The sequence below is a fragment of the Meira miltonrushii genome (genome assembly GCF_003144205.1).
Source record: "Meira miltonrushii strain MCA 3882 unplaced genomic scaffold FA14scaffold_1, whole genome shotgun sequence".
Taxonomy (NCBI): Eukaryota; Fungi; Basidiomycota; class Exobasidiomycetes; order Exobasidiales; family Brachybasidiaceae; genus Meira; species Meira miltonrushii.
The window spans coordinates 4,132,473-4,147,888 of NW_020289943.1; the positions used below are offsets into that span (position 1 = coordinate 4,132,473).

The window sequence follows — 15,416 nt, forward strand, 5'->3', positions numbered from 1 at the left end:
CGTGTTGGTCGATGATGCATTAATTGACACTAATTGTAATATACATTCTTCTCAAAGGGAGCAACAGTACAACCAACGCCCATCATCCTGCTCATCAATCGAGAGAGTAAGGCGACACGACAACAACAACAACAACAATATCGCCAACCATGGCGTCCAGATCATCGCAAGGCGTTCATTCCTTGCTGGAAAAGATGGGCTCGCCCGATGCAGATTTCAGATATATGGCATTAAGCGATCTGATCGCAGAGGCAAATCGTGGGATGCTAAGCTCGGTGGAACAAAAAGTACAAATGACACTTTTACGTAAAGTTTTAGATTTAGTACGGGATCAAAATGGAGAAGTGAAAAATATGAGCGTAAAATGTTTAGGTACTTTGGTCAAAACAAGAAATGATGAAGAAATACGATTGATCATTGATACTTTGGTTGAATATATTTCTTCAAAAGAAGATGAATTACGTGATATCGCTTCTCTTGGTTTAAAGACCGTTATGGGTCAGATACCTGTTGAAGGTGATCAAGCAATCATGGCTGCAGATAAACTCGTACCACGTCTTTTATCACAAATATCCGATCCATCTGCATCGCAAGAACTTTTGATCGATTCTCTAGACGTTCTAGCAGATTATTTCTCACGTTTCCCACATGCAATATCCAATGATGCACCACTACAACGAAATGCAATCAAAGTCATCCTGGCAGCATTGAACAACAACCGTGCCACAGTTAGAAAGCGTGCCATTCAGGCTGTCAGCGCTTTGGCCCCTTTTGCCATTTCAGAAGTTTTTACAAAGTTATCCGAATCGATTGCGGTGGCACTTTCGAGCGACAAAGAGGAATCTATCAAGATCAACGTTCAACTATTGGGCCTTTTGGCAAAGACTAGCTCTCGCCGTTTGGGTCGCAGATTACCAGAATTCATGCCAAGAATTATGACGATCTTGACGAGTGAACAAGCACAAGAAGATGATGAATTACGTGAAATCTGCTTGCAAGCATTGGACAATATTGTTTTGCATTGTCCTGCTGAAGTCACACCTTTCGTCATACAAATCGTCGAGTCTTCTGTCACTTTACTCAAGCACGATCCCAATTACGCTGGCGGATACGAGTCTGATGAAGAAATGGACGCAGAAGATGGATTTGGTGATGACGGGGAAGATGACGACTTTATCGACGATGACCAATATTCAGACGACGATGATGTTTCTTGGAAAGTTCGAAGAGGAGCAGCAAAAGTATTAGCAGGCATCATCGCAACACGTTCAGAGATGCTACCAACATTGACATCAGGTGTAGCACCTGCTCTCGTTTCAAGATTCACAGAAAGGGAAGAGAGTGTACGTAATGAAGTTCTCAATACCTTTTCTGCCCTTTTGCAACAAGTGCGAATGCATGGAAGTGTTCCACAGGCAACAGAAGTTTTGCGTAATTCGCCAGGTGCATTGAAGCGCAAATGGGAGGCAGATGCCGCAGTTGTCGCAACAGAGGGAAGTCCTTTGAGTCAGATCATGTCTCTAAAGCCTGCTCTGGCAAAAGCTTTGTCAAAGACGGTGGTCTCAAAGACTGTACCTACACGTTTGGCAAGCTACGTGGTTCTAAGAGATCTGATCATCCTCCTACACGGAGGGCTAGACGAACATATCGGCCTTCTGGTCACCCAAACAGAAAAGGCTTTGAAAGGAGCAGAGACCTCTACCGGTCCAAGTACGAGCATCAAGACAGAGATTTTGATCTTCTTGAATCTCTTATTCCGATACCACAGGCCAGAATTCTTCGATCAATATTTGGATCATTTGGTGCCTTTTATCGCATCTGTCATCACTGACAAGCTTCAACGTGAAACTATTGAAGGCTTTCGTGTTGCCGCAGAGTTGGTCGCAGTCTTGCGTGCACCATCAATTTCGACAGCTACGAGCGGCAAGTACAAAGCATACACTGAGCAACTTTACACTGCTATCATGGTGCGTTTAGAAAGAAGTGATTCGGATCAAGAAATCAAAGGAAAAGGAATCGATGCATTAAGCAACTTATTGGCATTTGCCGGGGATGATTTGCAGGAACATTTGCCGAAAGCCTTTGCACATCTGCATGATCGTCTCAACAACGAAACGACGAGATTGGCGGCAGTAAAGGCAATAACATTAATCGTCTCCTCAGCTGTCTGTGTGGGAGAGGTGGTCAATCAATTTGCCACACAATCAATCAGCCCTATAGCAGAATTTGTTCGTCAGAACAATCGTGCTCTACGGATTGCTTCTTTCGATGGACTCAATGCTCTTTTGATTAGGATCGGTAAATATGTACCAGAGGAGATTGCGGAACGTGTTGTGGATGAGATCAATCCTCTTCTGCAACACGATTCCAATATCAGTCTTTTGCCTTCGGCCCTAGAAGCACTTTCTCGTCTCGTTGAGAATGGTCGCGGTATCAATGCCATTCAAACAAAAGTTATACCCAACATCTTGAAGCTCGTCAGATCACCTCTGCTCCAAGGCACAGCTCTTGCATCAACATTGAAGTTCCTGGAAGCACTTTTGACTGCTTCACCTGCGGTATCAGAGCCAATCATCAGATCTCTTGATGAAGCTGCACTCACATCACAAGATGCCGCAAATCAAACGTACTTTAGTCAAGTCTCAACTACTCTGGCACAATGCTATTCGGTTGTGGCCAAATGTGTACCGACTGCTTCCGCTCCTATTGTCACACGAGCAAAGAGCATCTTTACCAAAAAGGATGCAAAGGATGCAGAAGTCTATTTCCATCTTTTGCTGATCGGAGAATTGGCTAGGTTCACCAATTTCAGTAAGGACAAATCCTTGTTTGATGACGTTTTGAGATTATACGATGCAGATTCGGATGAAGTCAAATCAGCTGCTGCTTTCGCTGTTGGAAACATGGCTGTAGGCAATCTGGAGAAATTCCTGCCTATTATTGAAGCGCAAATGCATGAAGAGAAGCACAGTCTTTTGGCTTTGCACGCATTGAAGGAGCTCATCACTCATGGATCGTCGGATCAATTGGCAATCTTGGCAAATAGAATCTGGCAGCCGCTGTTTGAGATCTGTGCAGCAAAAGATGAAGCAATTCGCAACATCGGAGCTGAATGTTTGGCTAGATTGATTTTGACGGATCCGGCGCAATATTTGAGTCAATTACAAGCACGAATCAGAGATCCTGCTCCAAGTACACGTGCTTCTGTGATTGCCGCGATCCGATTCACATTGACGGATACTTCGGCAAAATATGACGACCTTTTGTCTCCAAGAATTGTTGAATTTTTGAGCCTCCTTTCGGACGAGTCATTGGAGGTACGCAAGCCGGCCATGTTTGCATTCAATGCAGCAGCACACAATAGACCTGCTTTGATTCGGGACCATTTGACAATACTTTTGCCAATGCTCTACAAAGAGACCGTACCAAGACAAGAGCTCTTACGTAAAGTTTCGATGGGACCGTTCACGGTGACAACGGATGATGGATTGGACTTACGTAAGAACGCATTCGAGACAATGTATACCTTATTGGATACATGCTTTGGTAAGATCAATCTTACAGAATACATTCAACGAGTCATTGCTGGGCTGCGAGATGAGGATGGAATCAAGGTTCTTTCCTCTTTGATGTTGGTTCGTCTGGCCAGCCTTGCTCCAACACAAGTTGCACAACATCTAGACGATATCGTTGAACCAATCACTTCAACATTGAAAGTCAAATTGAAAGATCAAGCAACCAAACAAGATGTAGAAAAGTCAACCGAATTACAGAGATCATTGTTTCGTGCAATGGTTGCATTGGATAAAACGCCTCATTCCGCTCCAAAGTTCCAGGCTTTGGTACGAGATGCAAAGCAAAGCAGTCAATTATACCGTGAAGTGGAAGAATCTTCTTTGGTTGCTATGAATGGGCAAAGAGAAGTTGCCATGGATTTAGATGGGTAGGAGTCAGATCATCCCTTACAAATGTATATCAATCAAAAATCATCCAATATAATTGTTCTCTCCTATGATTGGTGTTAAATGAAGAGGGAGAGAGGATCGCGGTGCTGCGCTTTCTAAAGGCTGAGCAGACTTTGATGCAGGGTACGAGCCTTTTTCTTGCTGCAGAATGTGGCATACAGAGCTCAGGGCGACTTTCTCCATATTGAGTGTGAGTGTGTGTGTAAGTGTAAGTCAACCGCGTTACCGTTCTGGGCTACGCCTGTTTGATTGATTGGCAACGCACATTTCAAAAGTCGCGCTTAAATCGACTTTGCTCCACGCGTGCGCAGGGAAGGGGGGAAAAAAGCGCCCCTATGGAGTGAGTGGTGCAGTGTGTGTGTGTATCGTGAACAGTCAGTCACTTTAGCAAAGAGGAGAAGTTGTTTTTCGTCCAAAAAGTGTGTGTGAGTGCATTTACTCTTTCTCCAACGTCTTTTAGCACGATCCTCAGCTGTTCATCTTGCTTGCCATCAGCTTTTATCGACTTTTAATTCGTTCGTGTGGAATTCGTATTGACTTTGACAGTCTTAATCTACTATAGACGATAACTGATCGGAGCCGAACCAATACTGCAAACATTCGACAAGCAAATCTGTCGTCGCACACCTCATCCACTACAGCTTGATATCGGTGACGACATAGACATTTCGTGGAGAAGGAGTTGATCAAAGATGGGTAATATCTGTAGTTGTTGCGGTCGTTCTCGCAACGCACAATACGAACCATTATTGTTGGACAACGAACGTGATGCCGTTGCAGATCTATTGCAATACCTAGAAAACAGATCAGAGACAAACTTTTTCACAGGCGATCCATTACGTTCACTTTCAACATTATCATTCAGTGATAATGTTGATCTACAGAGATCTGCTGCTTTGGCATTCGCTGAAATCACAGAGAAAGAGGTACGCGAAGTAGGAAGAGATACCCTAGAACCTATCATGTTCTTATTGCAAAGTCATGATGTCGAAGTTCAACGTGCAGCAAGTGCAGCTTTGGGTAACTTGGCAGTCAATTCGGAGAACAAGCTTTTGATCGTCAAATTGGGAGGTCTTGAACCTCTTATTCGTCAAATGTTAAGTCCAAACGTTGAAGTTCAATGCAACGCAGTAGGATGCATCACCAACTTGGCAACACACGATGACAACAAGACAAAGATCGCTAAGTCTGGAGCTTTGGTTCCTCTGACAAGACTGGCACGCTCAAAAGATATGCGTGTTCAAAGAAACGCAACTGGAGCTTTGCTCAACATGACACATAGCGATGAGAACCGTCAACAATTGGTCAATGCAGGTGCCATTCCTGTTCTCGTAGGATTGTTGGGCAGCTCCGATACGGATGTGCAATACTACTGTACAACAGCTTTGAGCAATATCGCAGTAGATGCAACCAATCGCAAAAAGCTTGCTCAAACAGAGCCAAAATTGGTACAAAATTTGATCGGATTGATGGATAGTTCAAGTTTGAAGGTTCAATGTCAAGCTGCACTCGCTTTGCGTAACTTGGCAAGTGATGAGAAGTATCAATTGGAAATCGTTCGTTCGGGTGGATTGCCTCCTCTTCTACGATTGTTGCGTTCCAGCTTCTTGCCATTGATCTTGTCAGCCGCCGCTTGCGTTCGTAACGTTTCTATTCACCCTTTGAACGAGAGCCCAATCATCGATGCTGGATTCTTGCACCCATTGATTGAGTTACTCAGTCATGAAGACAATGAAGAGATTCAGTGCCATGCAATCTCCACTTTGCGTAACCTTGCCGCATCCTCTGAACGAAACAAGACCGCAATCGTAGAGGCAGGAGCAGTAGAAAGGATCAAAGAGCTTGTCTTGGGCGTTCCATTGAGCGTTCAAAGCGAAATGACTGCATGCTTGGCCGTTCTAGCGCTCAGTGAAGATTTGAAGCCTCAATTGTTAGAGATGGGAATCTTGGAAGTTCTCATTCCTCTCACATCAAGTCCAAGTGTGGAAGTACAAGGAAACAGTGCAGCAGCAATTGGTAACTTGTCATCCAAATCGGATGATTATGAAAGTTTCAACGGTGTTTGGCTTCAACCTGATGGAGGTTTGCAAGGATATTTGATAAGGTTCTTGGATTCCAACGATCAAACCTTCCAGCATATCGCCGTTTGGACAATCGTTCAATTGCTTGAATCTGGCGATTCAAGTTTGGAAGAGAACGTTCGTAAGAGTGATAAACTTTTGCCATTGATCCGCACTTTGGCTGCTCAAGAACATAGTAGTGCTGCAAGTGATGCAAGACGTAATTCGACCGATGGAAGTGATGATGGAGGTGATGCTGAAGCTGAGATCAGTAGTTTGGCCAAAAAGATTGAGGAAACACTACTAGAGTCATCGCAACAAGAAGGTGGAGCACGGTGATTAAATCAATATTTCGCAAATCTTCCTCATTTTAAAAAAGTCTTTGTTATATTTGTACGTCTGTGGTGTCAGCCATCCTTTTTCTTAACTTCCATCCATCTTTTCTTTCTCATTATCTTCTTTTTATTGTGATCAAGCACAATCATAAATGATTTGCATATCAGTATGCATTTCAACTTTCTTTTGACCAGCATGATTGCAGCTCACATAGTCTTTCTCGTCCCTATTTCGATATATATCTCACTATGTACGCAGCAATCTCTAACGCCAAATTGATGATCTATAATAACACAAAAGAGGATGCTTTATTATTATTGTACAAAGAGTATGACAGTTTCATTCTGTTGTGTCTTTCTCATGACTTGCAAGATGGGCACCAGCTAATTTAAGAATTTCAACCGTTGATTGATGACCGTTCTGTAATGCTAAGAATAGAGGCGTATGACCTGTATAATCACGAGCGTGAACCAAATGACCTGCTTCTAACAGTTGACGAACTTGATCTGTATGTCCCAATGCAGCAGCGATATGAAGAGAGAACGTTGGTAAGCTTGAGGAGTGAGTTGCGGTTGAATTCGTGTTTGTGTTGGATGATCCATCGGGCGCGTTCGAGATTAGAAGAGGGAAAGCGTCTAATTGATGTTGTCGGTTAAGATGACGTTCCAATGCTTGATTATCACCACGCAAACATGCTTGTTGGATCAAAACTGGTGTATTAAAGGAGGAAGTCAGTAAGGCATATTAAACGATAAGTTTCCGTCCTTAATACTCACAAGGTAAGAAAGAGCGTTCTGCTGCGATTGCAAGATCATCAATGTCTTCATCCACACTAATACTTGCTTCACCTTGTTGTGTGAGGATGTATTGGAACAGCCTTCTAACTTGTCCACCTTCTGAACTTGCTGCTCCAGGTGTTAAGCTTCTTCCTGCATCATTCTCATCGGTCAAATCTTTATGTCTTTCCGTCAATTCACCCCGTAAGCTTTTGCCCATAAGAGTACGAATTTGATCTCTGGTTAGCTCAGGTTTTGCAAGAAGATAACTTAGCTTTGTCAATGCACATTCGGGTGTCATATCTCCTCCTGCCACAACGCCAACGGATTGTAATTGTTTTCCAACTTGATAAATTGCGCTCACTTCTCCACGAATGCATTGACTTATATTCACGATGACGATATCCCGTTCAAATGTTGCTTTTCTGAAGATTTCCAAAAGTTCAGGTTTGTTCGGTGCATTTCCTGCCCCGAAGCTGTGCAAAATTACACCTTGAATAGGCGAAGCGAAAAAGTTGGCAATCGTTTCGACTTGTAAACCGGGGAAAAGGCGCAAGAGAACTACTTGTTGAGACATACGATCATGTACTCTGAACTTTTGTAGTTCTCGCGGTTTGAGCACCAATTGACGATTTACTTGAATAGATATTCCTGCCGTTGCAAGAGGTGCTAAATTTGGTGAATCAAAAGCATCCAAAGTTGAATTTGATAATTTGGAAACACGATTGCCACGATACAAGGTTGAGGAAAAGAATAATGTAACTTCAGGTATAGGATGTGAAGCAGCCAAGATCAATGCACCCAAAATGTTCTCAATTGCATCATTGCGTAATTCTGACAGTGGTACTTGAGCTCCTGTAACCACGACTGGTTTTCCAAGATTCTCAAGCAACATACTCAAAGCTGAACTTGTATAACTCATCGTATCGGTTCCATGCAAGATGACGAAAGCATCAAAAGATTGATAGTTCAAATCAATATCAGCAGCCAAACGTAACCAATCCTTTGTTTCTATATTGCTAGAATCCAACAAAGGGTCATATTCCAAAACAGCGAATCGTATCCTCTTTTTTTCTGCCATTGGAGTTATCATCGTTGGTAAGATCATTTCCAGTCTACCATCTTTATCGATATTGCTTTTAATGGCATTTTTGGTGAACGTTCCTTCAGGCGAAGAAGAGATTACCTTTACACGAGCATCAAAAGCCGTACTAAGATCTTCTGGTGTCTTGTGATGAGATACTCTTCGATCTGATTTTGTAATATTCTGAGAAGATCCTGAAGCATGGTTGGGTGTATTGGATCCGCTTGATGGTCTACTGTATGCTTCTGCCCACTTTTGATAACGTTCTGTTGTATCACTCCAGCTAAAGATTGAATTTCCTTCTGGATCGTGAAATCGACTTTGAGAGCGTAATGTTTCGGTCAAGAAACCAGGATAAGGGACGTATCCTTGTGAGGGATGCCTTACCATTCCCAACGTTCCACCACAGTATAAGATCAAAATGCGACTTTCGTTCATCTTATCGATGTAATCAATGGTCATAATCAAGATCACGATTTATTTCTTCTTCTTTTTTAAAGTTTTAACTCTTACCCCAGCTTTCGTTTTCGCTTTGAATCAATTTTACGCGGCGTCCGTTCCTTTTGTCGGATAAACGGATTAGTGGAGTGATTAGCGTTTGTACTCTTCAAGCTTTTGCGGCTGACTTGCTGCTGCCTATGAGCATGTGAATGCGGTTGTTAGATCGGGTATCCCAAAGAGACCGAATGTCCGGGTAATACACAGAAAACAATCTTCTTTCTCTCATCCATCATCTACAACAAATAATGTCTGCCCAAACTGAACAGTCAAATGGCGGGGAAAAGGTCAAGCTAGAAGCGGATACAGGCAAAAATGGCTCAACGGATGCTGCTCCACCCGCTCTGGATTTTGAAAGATTAAGCGAATCTTTGTTCCTATACAAACCACCGGTGAACAATTTCAAGAGACCTTTCGATGTTTCAGGAGATGCAATTGGTAAATCTTTCAATGATGTTTTACAGCCTGTCCGACCTAGACGTGTAAATGCTCAACTTCCAAGAGTCATTTTGATTATGGGTTGGATGGACGCTCCATTCAGGATTGTGACAAAATATGCAGCTCCTTACGCTTTACTCTTTCCAACGGCTACAATCATAATCAAATTATCCGATGGAATATCGTTCATGCGTGGTAGAAAAGCACAAGCAGAGTCTATGGCCAAAGTGGCAGATTTACTTTGTCAAGCTGAAGCGAGTAATGAAGCAAAAGCTGCATTAAGACAACAATCCGATGAATTACACCAAACAGCCAATCAAGCAGGTTTGACATTGATTGAAGATTATCAAGATCCTTCACAAAATGATGAGAAAAGTCAGACACGAAACGTAAAGAACAATCCAACCACGGGAGGGATGGTCATCCATAACTTCTCAGATGGAGGCTCGGCTAATTTGTTACAGTTACTCCTACAATTACGCAACAAGAATGCACCACAACCATTAGCACACATAATGGATTCATCTCCCGGCAAAGCAAGTCCAGCTTCAGGTTCGAATGCAATGACGATGCCATTAGCAAAAAGACCTTTAATTCGATTCGTCGTTCGTGTAGGTGTATACATGTACCTCTACTTCTTTTCCATCTTTAAGCGTCTCTTCCGTATCAAAGGATGGAGTGAAATTTTACGGGAAAGGCTTAATACCCCGACAATATGGTCATGGTCACAAACAGCCGGTTCAACGAGCAAGACGACGAAATTGCCTCCCAGACTATACCTCTACAGTAAAGCGGACAAATTGATCGATTATCGTGCTGTAGAAGAACATGCTGCTTTGGCTGCCAAATCAAGTGGACTGAAAGCACCCTTGCAATTGCAAGATTTCCTTGAACAAGATAAAGAGCAAGGATCAGCGATTGTGACCACAAAGCGATGGGAACAAGCTGCTCATTGTGATATTGGTCGTGCTGATTTTGCCGGGTACTGGAATAGCGTTCGTGGTTTCTTGGAGAAGGTCCTATGATCGTTGCAACCTGGAATTCTGCATTCAAATATAAAATTTTGTATCATTTAATTTATTCTACATTTTGCTATGATCGCTATGCCACTGTTAAGCGACTGCCCCAAAAGAAGATCTAGCCTAGTCAAACGTTCGAAGACGCATACCTGTTGTAACCTTTGGCAAGTCAATTCCGCTTTCTATTGTCGCATCTCGTTGTTCAACTGCTTCAGCCATACATTGCTTCACCAGCTGTAATGGCCGCATCATTCGTCTTTGGAGGGAGCGGTTGCACCACCTCGACATTCGTGATATGTTGACCGGGTATCATTACCATTCCTGCCCATCGTTTTTGCAAGGTGGTATCTGTGTTTGCAGTATCCACTTCTGTACCTTTTGACTGATTCCTAATTCTATATTCGTGTGTGCCTTGCAAGATAACATTCACTTCGCTATCTGTGCAAACGAATCGACCTTCGAACGTACGACCATCGTTGATTGTAATCTTCGTGTTTTTACCCAAAAATGTCTCTTCGATCGTCTTTACTGCTTTACGTGATTGATCATCTTCTTTGATGTATGGAGCTTGAATCATTACCAAGCTCCCGATGGCAGGGTATAGGGAATGAGAAAGTTGAGTAAATGAACAACCATATCCTTTAACCGCACGCATACACTCGGACAAAAAAGGTCGAAAAAGGTCTGTGCGTCCAAATCGGTTTATGGCCCAGGCATGGCCGCGTATGTAAGTTGAATTCTTCTGAAGGCACTCTAGGCCTATAAAACAAGCAACGACACGCGTCTGTAAGGGAAGACATCCTAATTGGTGATCATTCGGACAATATACCATCATCTCCACCCTTTCTCATTCAACAAAGATGGCAGCAACAAGTAAAATGGATCAAGCCGGATCTACTTCGAGTGGATTCGACTTTGGCCTACATACAAGAAATGCACATTTGAGCTCATCAAAAGGTTTACATCTACCAAAGGCAACAAGTACAGGTACAACGATTGTGGGATGTGTCTATAAAGATGGTATCGTTCTAGGTGCTGATACAAGAGCAACAGAAGGTCCAATCGTTGCCGATAAGAATTGCGAAAAGATTCATTATATCACCGATAACATTCGTTGCTGTGGTGCTGGAACGGCTGCTGATACGGAATTTGTGACTGCATTGATTTCCAGTAATATGCAATTACACGAACTACATACCGGACGTAAAGCAAGAGTTGTTACCGCAATGACAATGTTGAAACAACGTTTATTCCAATATCAAGGTCATATCGGTGCTGCTCTTGTTTTGGGAGGATACGATGAAACTGGACCAAATCTATTCACAGTTGCACCCCACGGATCAACAGACAAGTTACCCTATGTCACCATGGGTAGTGGTAGTTTAGCAGCAATGGCTGTTTTCGAATCAGGATGGGTAAAGGATATGGACAGAGAATCAGCAATCGCATTAGTAGCAGCAGCCATTCAATCTGGTATCTTTAACGATTTGGGTTCAGGTTCAAATGTTGATGTTTGTGTGATTACAAAAGAGAAGACAGACATGTACAGAAATTACGAGAAGCCAAACGAACGTGGTGTCAAAGAGCAAAAGTATCTTTTCCCCAAGGGAACAACACCTTGGACAAAAGAACTAATTCATCAAATGATTGTCAGAGAGGGTGAGTAGATAAGTGTGTCGATTCTAGGAGTAGTTTACTGACCTTATATCTTTTTCCTTTGCGCAGATGTTCTAGAAGTTGGAAAGCAACAAAAGCAACAAGCATCAACAGTCACTACAGGTGGTGATGGCATGGATTTGAGCTAAATGTACATTTGACGTAATTCAATCTGTTTAAGCGATTGCGATGATTGGCAAAATACAAATTAAGAGATGGTATAAAATACAGTTTTGATCTTACCAAGACCAATTTTCCTCCTCTTCGCCTTTCTTCTGGTTGGACTTTGTCGATTGCAGATGATCGAGATCTTGTCCGGGTTGGTCATTCAGGCTGATGTCTTGCATATCCTCGCCGCTACGTCTGGACTTGCCGCTCCTATTGTCCTGTGATCGAGACTGCGATTGCGGTTTAGATGACTCTTCGTGCATGCCAACGAGCCCTATGCCCATTCCGTTGATCGCACCATTCTCGGGCAATGGCTGCAAAGGAGCATCCCAGTCCCATGCTGTTTCCATAGCATTTTCTTTCGCTTTTGGACTTAAGACGTTTCCACTTTCACCTTGATCAAGCGCCGCTCTAGCAGCAAAGCGAGTACGACTTTGTCCACTCAATCGTTTCTTGTTCTTGTCTAAATCCATTGTACGTTGACCAGGAGAAGTTGCCGAATTGGATTCTTCTCCCGGTGATTTTTCACCTAACCAAACCGCACTTAGAACATCAAATATACCCGTCATACGCTTTTCGGGATTCTTCATTGGTCCAACGCCACTGGCACTTGTCCTTCTCACTTTTGTGACACCTAAAGGAGGCGAGTGAAGACCTGCATTGCTGCCTCTTTCGTTCGGTGAATGATCTGGTCGTGTAGTAGATTGTGAAGATGATGCTGGAGATGCAGCACGGGCTACTCGTCTAGCATCTTCCAGCCTTAGTAAATTTTGTGAATTCAAATTACCGTTTGTAGATTGCAAATCTGGAGAAGTAACAGAAGTGGTCACTCTATCCACACTTCCACTCATCTTGATACCAGCCATACTGTTCAACCAACTCAATTCTGCCAATGCGGCCTTTTCACGATCATTTTCTTCAGCAAAACCCCTTGGTCCGCCGATGCTTGAATTGCTTTTTGCTTTCTCGTTTGGTTTTTGATCGTCAAGTTGAAGTAAATCATCAATCGTCATCGCTTGTCCAAGTTTGGCCTCAGCCATTGCTAAATAGCCAGACGCATTCTCACGAGCTTCTTTGAATCGTTTAGAAAGATTGCCCCAGCTGAAATCATTGGCAGAAGGTCCTGCTTGTGAATGATCTTTATTCTCTTTGTCTTCTTTGGACGTTGCACCGCCCAATCCTTCCTTTGATTGTCTATTCTTTGCATCTTCTTCTCCTCCCAATGCAGGTGCGAATTGTTGTTCCATCTGTTTTTGGAAAGCAGCAAAAGATGCACCAAAAATCGAGCTTCGCTTTGAATGGTTTTTGGGCATCTCTTTCGAAGCTTGCGTAGGAGGTACTGATTTGGATGTAGGGGATAGCTTGCTCGGCACTGGAGGTGGAACGCCAGATCGATTTTTAGCCGGTTGTCCTCCTTCTTCTTCATCTTCTTCCAGCAGCGATCCTAAAGACGTGTTGCGGGTATCGGTTGAGGATGCTTCGTTGGTACTGCTTACGCTTTCTGTCGTTGGAACATTTACCAATTGATCCAAAAATGCATTGAACTGAGTTCCAATTCCACTTTGTAGTTTGGCAGAGAGACCCTTGAATGTATCTGAAGCTGCACTCGTTGGAATCGAGTTGATAGCATCGGCGTCCAATGAGGGTAACCGGATCTCATCTTTTCTATCCGAACGATCGCCTATTTCAGTACTACTTCTTCCATTACTGGCAAGCTCTCGAGCGGCACTCTTTTGCCATTCCACACGTAACGCCAAAAGCTCCTTCTCTTCTTTAGCAAGAGTTTCTTTGAGCTCAAGAATGGCTCTTTCCTTTTCAGCAATGCGTTCCAAAACGCCCTTGTGCTGGTTGAGTATTGTTTCTCCATCAAGTGAGCTGCTATCGAAGGATGCTGTCGTGGAAACGGAAGCGCTTCGAGGAGCTGTTGATCGTGTGAACCTTGGCTGGGCTATACTTCCTGAAGAAGGTGTGTTGGACCCATTCGCTGCAGGAGCAGAATACGGAGTAGGACTTTGGGATGATCGAGCATCGGGTGAAGGAAAATAGCCTAAACTCATTCGATGTGCCTTTCTACCGCTTCTTGGCGTAGAAGCAGTTGGCGTTCGAATTGCTAGAGGAGATGTGTTCGGCGAAGATGGAGAATTGGACAGCCCATTGTTGATTAAAAGACTCAACCTCTTGGCGCCTTTATTCGCACTCGAGGGAGTGGATTGAGCGGGACTGTTCGTCATGAAATTATTGCTATTCCGGTTAGCTCTCTGTGCACTTCTGAAGGTGCCGTTTGCGGCTTCTTGTGATCCCATGACAGGTGTGGTAAACTGCTCCACACTCTCGCCAGAAAAATCGGACTTTTGGACGTTGGTCTCATCTTTTGGAGGTAGTTCGGGACCTTTTTCTGAGGTTGCACTGCTCGGTTGTAATGCGGCCTGGTCTTCGCTGTTGTCGTCATCGTCAAAGAGGTCAAGCTCGGCTCGCGTTGTCATATCTCCCATTGCATTCTGTTCATTCAAACCCCCGTTCGTATGCATGTTCAATTCACAAGATTGCCCCATTGATGCCGCTCCTTGATCTTCTTCTGAGAAATTCCCAGACATCTCCGGATGATTATGGGAGAGGTAGTCGGCCTTTGAAGCCTTGTCCTCATCTGACTCTATGGGATTCTCATACGATCCATGTTGTGGATTAAAAGAGGGACCCCTACTATGTGTACGATTAGTGATTGCTTGTATCGAATTGGCTTGGTGTGAATTTGGCAGTAATGGGCTAGAAGCAGTACTGCTCAAGAGGTTGTCCTTGGGCTCTTCTCTGTCATATTGAAAAGCATTTTCCTGTATACCCTGTTCGCCTTCCCCAGCAGGTGAGAATGCATCGGCTCCACTACCTCCATTTGGTGAAGAGAGATCATTGGAACTTGAACCAGGCTTTTGCAAGCTTACACGTTTCTTGATCTGGACACTTGACCTTTGTCGTGTATGTCTCCTTGTTGTTGATGTGTTTTCTGCCATTTTGATGACCAGCACACAAAGATGGAAAGAAAAGAGAAGGTTTGAAGTTATAGTTCAAGAAGAAGATAAAATAAAAGCGGTCAATCCTTTGCCGTCTTTATGTTAAACGCTTAAACCATCTTTAAATTCATGCACGTCAAAGGGGAAAAACCGTTACGGCGCTGCGCTGTGGAAGTGCGTGTGTGCGTGTTTCTGCATTTCACACTCTCATTCATGGCCGTTACTTGCATGGAACGCCGCGTCTCCTTCCCGCACCTTTCTTCTTAGCAAAGAAACAGAACAACATAAAGGATGTTGCTTTTGGTGTGGCATTTAATGTTATCAACATACTTTGACTATATCCTTCTAATCACCCTTCCTAACGCAGGAAAGATTTAATGCATAATTGTTTATATCTTATCTTATCTTCAC

At 43.4% G+C, this 15,416-nt stretch overlaps 7 protein-coding genes across 7 annotated transcripts; 4 read left to right on the top strand and 3 right to left on the bottom strand.

Annotated features, from left to right (window-relative positions):
* Positions 1-63: 63 nt before the first annotated feature.
* FA14DRAFT_159905 (TIP120-domain-containing protein) lies at positions 64-4,010 on the top strand. The gene has a single exon (XM_025498446.1). It carries the CDS (start codon positions 150-152, stop codon positions 3,945-3,947), a length of 3,798 nt encoding a protein of 1,265 aa, XP_025358555.1. The 5' UTR covers positions 64-149; the 3' UTR covers positions 3,948-4,010.
* Positions 4,011-4,353: 343 nt separating this feature from the next.
* On the top strand, positions 4,354-6,745 carry FA14DRAFT_24560 (putative VAC8-vacuolar membrane protein required for the cytoplasm-to-vacuole targeting). Its single transcript, XM_025502064.1, has 2 exons — positions 4,354-4,390; positions 4,461-6,745. Exon 2 carries the CDS (start codon positions 4,658-4,660, stop codon positions 6,362-6,364), a length of 1,707 nt encoding a protein of 568 aa, XP_025358556.1. The 5' UTR covers positions 4,354-4,390; positions 4,461-4,657; the 3' UTR covers positions 6,365-6,745.
* FA14DRAFT_143175 (asparaginase-domain-containing protein) lies at positions 6,701-8,659 on the bottom strand (the record flags this gene model as incomplete). The annotated part of the gene is made up of 3 exons (XM_025497196.1): positions 6,701-7,071; positions 7,138-8,252; positions 8,475-8,659. The coding sequence occupies 3 exons, from the start codon at positions 8,657-8,659 to the stop codon at positions 6,701-6,703; spliced, it is 1,671 nt and encodes a 556-aa protein (XP_025358557.1).
* A 224-nt stretch (positions 8,660-8,883) lies between these two features.
* FA14DRAFT_170969 (uncharacterized protein) lies at positions 8,884-10,583 on the top strand. Its single transcript, XM_025500302.1, has one exon. The coding sequence runs from the start codon at positions 8,968-8,970 to the stop codon at positions 10,180-10,182; it is 1,215 nt and encodes a 404-aa protein (XP_025358558.1). The 5' UTR covers positions 8,884-8,967; the 3' UTR covers positions 10,183-10,583.
* Positions 10,388-10,753, bottom strand: FA14DRAFT_153585 (uncharacterized protein; the record flags this gene model as incomplete). The annotated part of the gene is made up of 1 exon (XM_025497610.1): positions 10,388-10,753. The coding sequence occupies one exon, from the start codon at positions 10,751-10,753 to the stop codon at positions 10,388-10,390; it is 366 nt and encodes a 121-aa protein (XP_025358559.1).
* Positions 10,754-10,891: 138 nt separating this feature from the next.
* On the top strand, positions 10,892-11,981 carry FA14DRAFT_163734 (N-terminal nucleophile aminohydrolase; the record flags this gene model as incomplete). Its single annotated transcript, XM_025499838.1, has 3 exons — positions 10,892-10,899; positions 11,051-11,835; positions 11,902-11,981. 3 exons carry the CDS (start codon positions 10,892-10,894, stop codon positions 11,979-11,981), a joined length of 873 nt encoding a protein of 290 aa, XP_025358560.1.
* Positions 11,717-15,077, bottom strand: FA14DRAFT_24575 (uncharacterized protein). The gene has a single exon (XM_025502065.1). The coding sequence runs from the start codon at positions 15,003-15,005 to the stop codon at positions 12,072-12,074; it is 2,934 nt and encodes a 977-aa protein (XP_025358561.1). The 5' UTR covers positions 15,006-15,077; the 3' UTR covers positions 11,717-12,071.
* Between the last annotated feature and the right edge of the window lie 339 nt (positions 15,078-15,416).

What these genes read in the sequence shown, in the direction of transcription:
- FA14DRAFT_159905 (XM_025498446.1), top strand. Translation starts at nt 150, where the DNA reads ATGGCGTCCAGATCATCGCAAGGCGTTCATTCCTTGCTGGAAAAGATG.
- FA14DRAFT_24560 (XM_025502064.1), top strand. Translation starts at nt 4,658, where the DNA reads ATGGGTAATATCTGTAGTTGTTGCGGTCGTTCTCGCAACGCACAATAC.
- FA14DRAFT_170969 (XM_025500302.1), top strand. Translation starts at nt 8,968, where the DNA reads ATGTCTGCCCAAACTGAACAGTCAAATGGCGGGGAAAAGGTCAAGCTA.
- FA14DRAFT_24575 (XM_025502065.1), bottom strand. Translation starts at nt 15,005, where the DNA reads ATGGCAGAAAACACATCAACAACAAGGAGACATACACGACAAAGGTCA.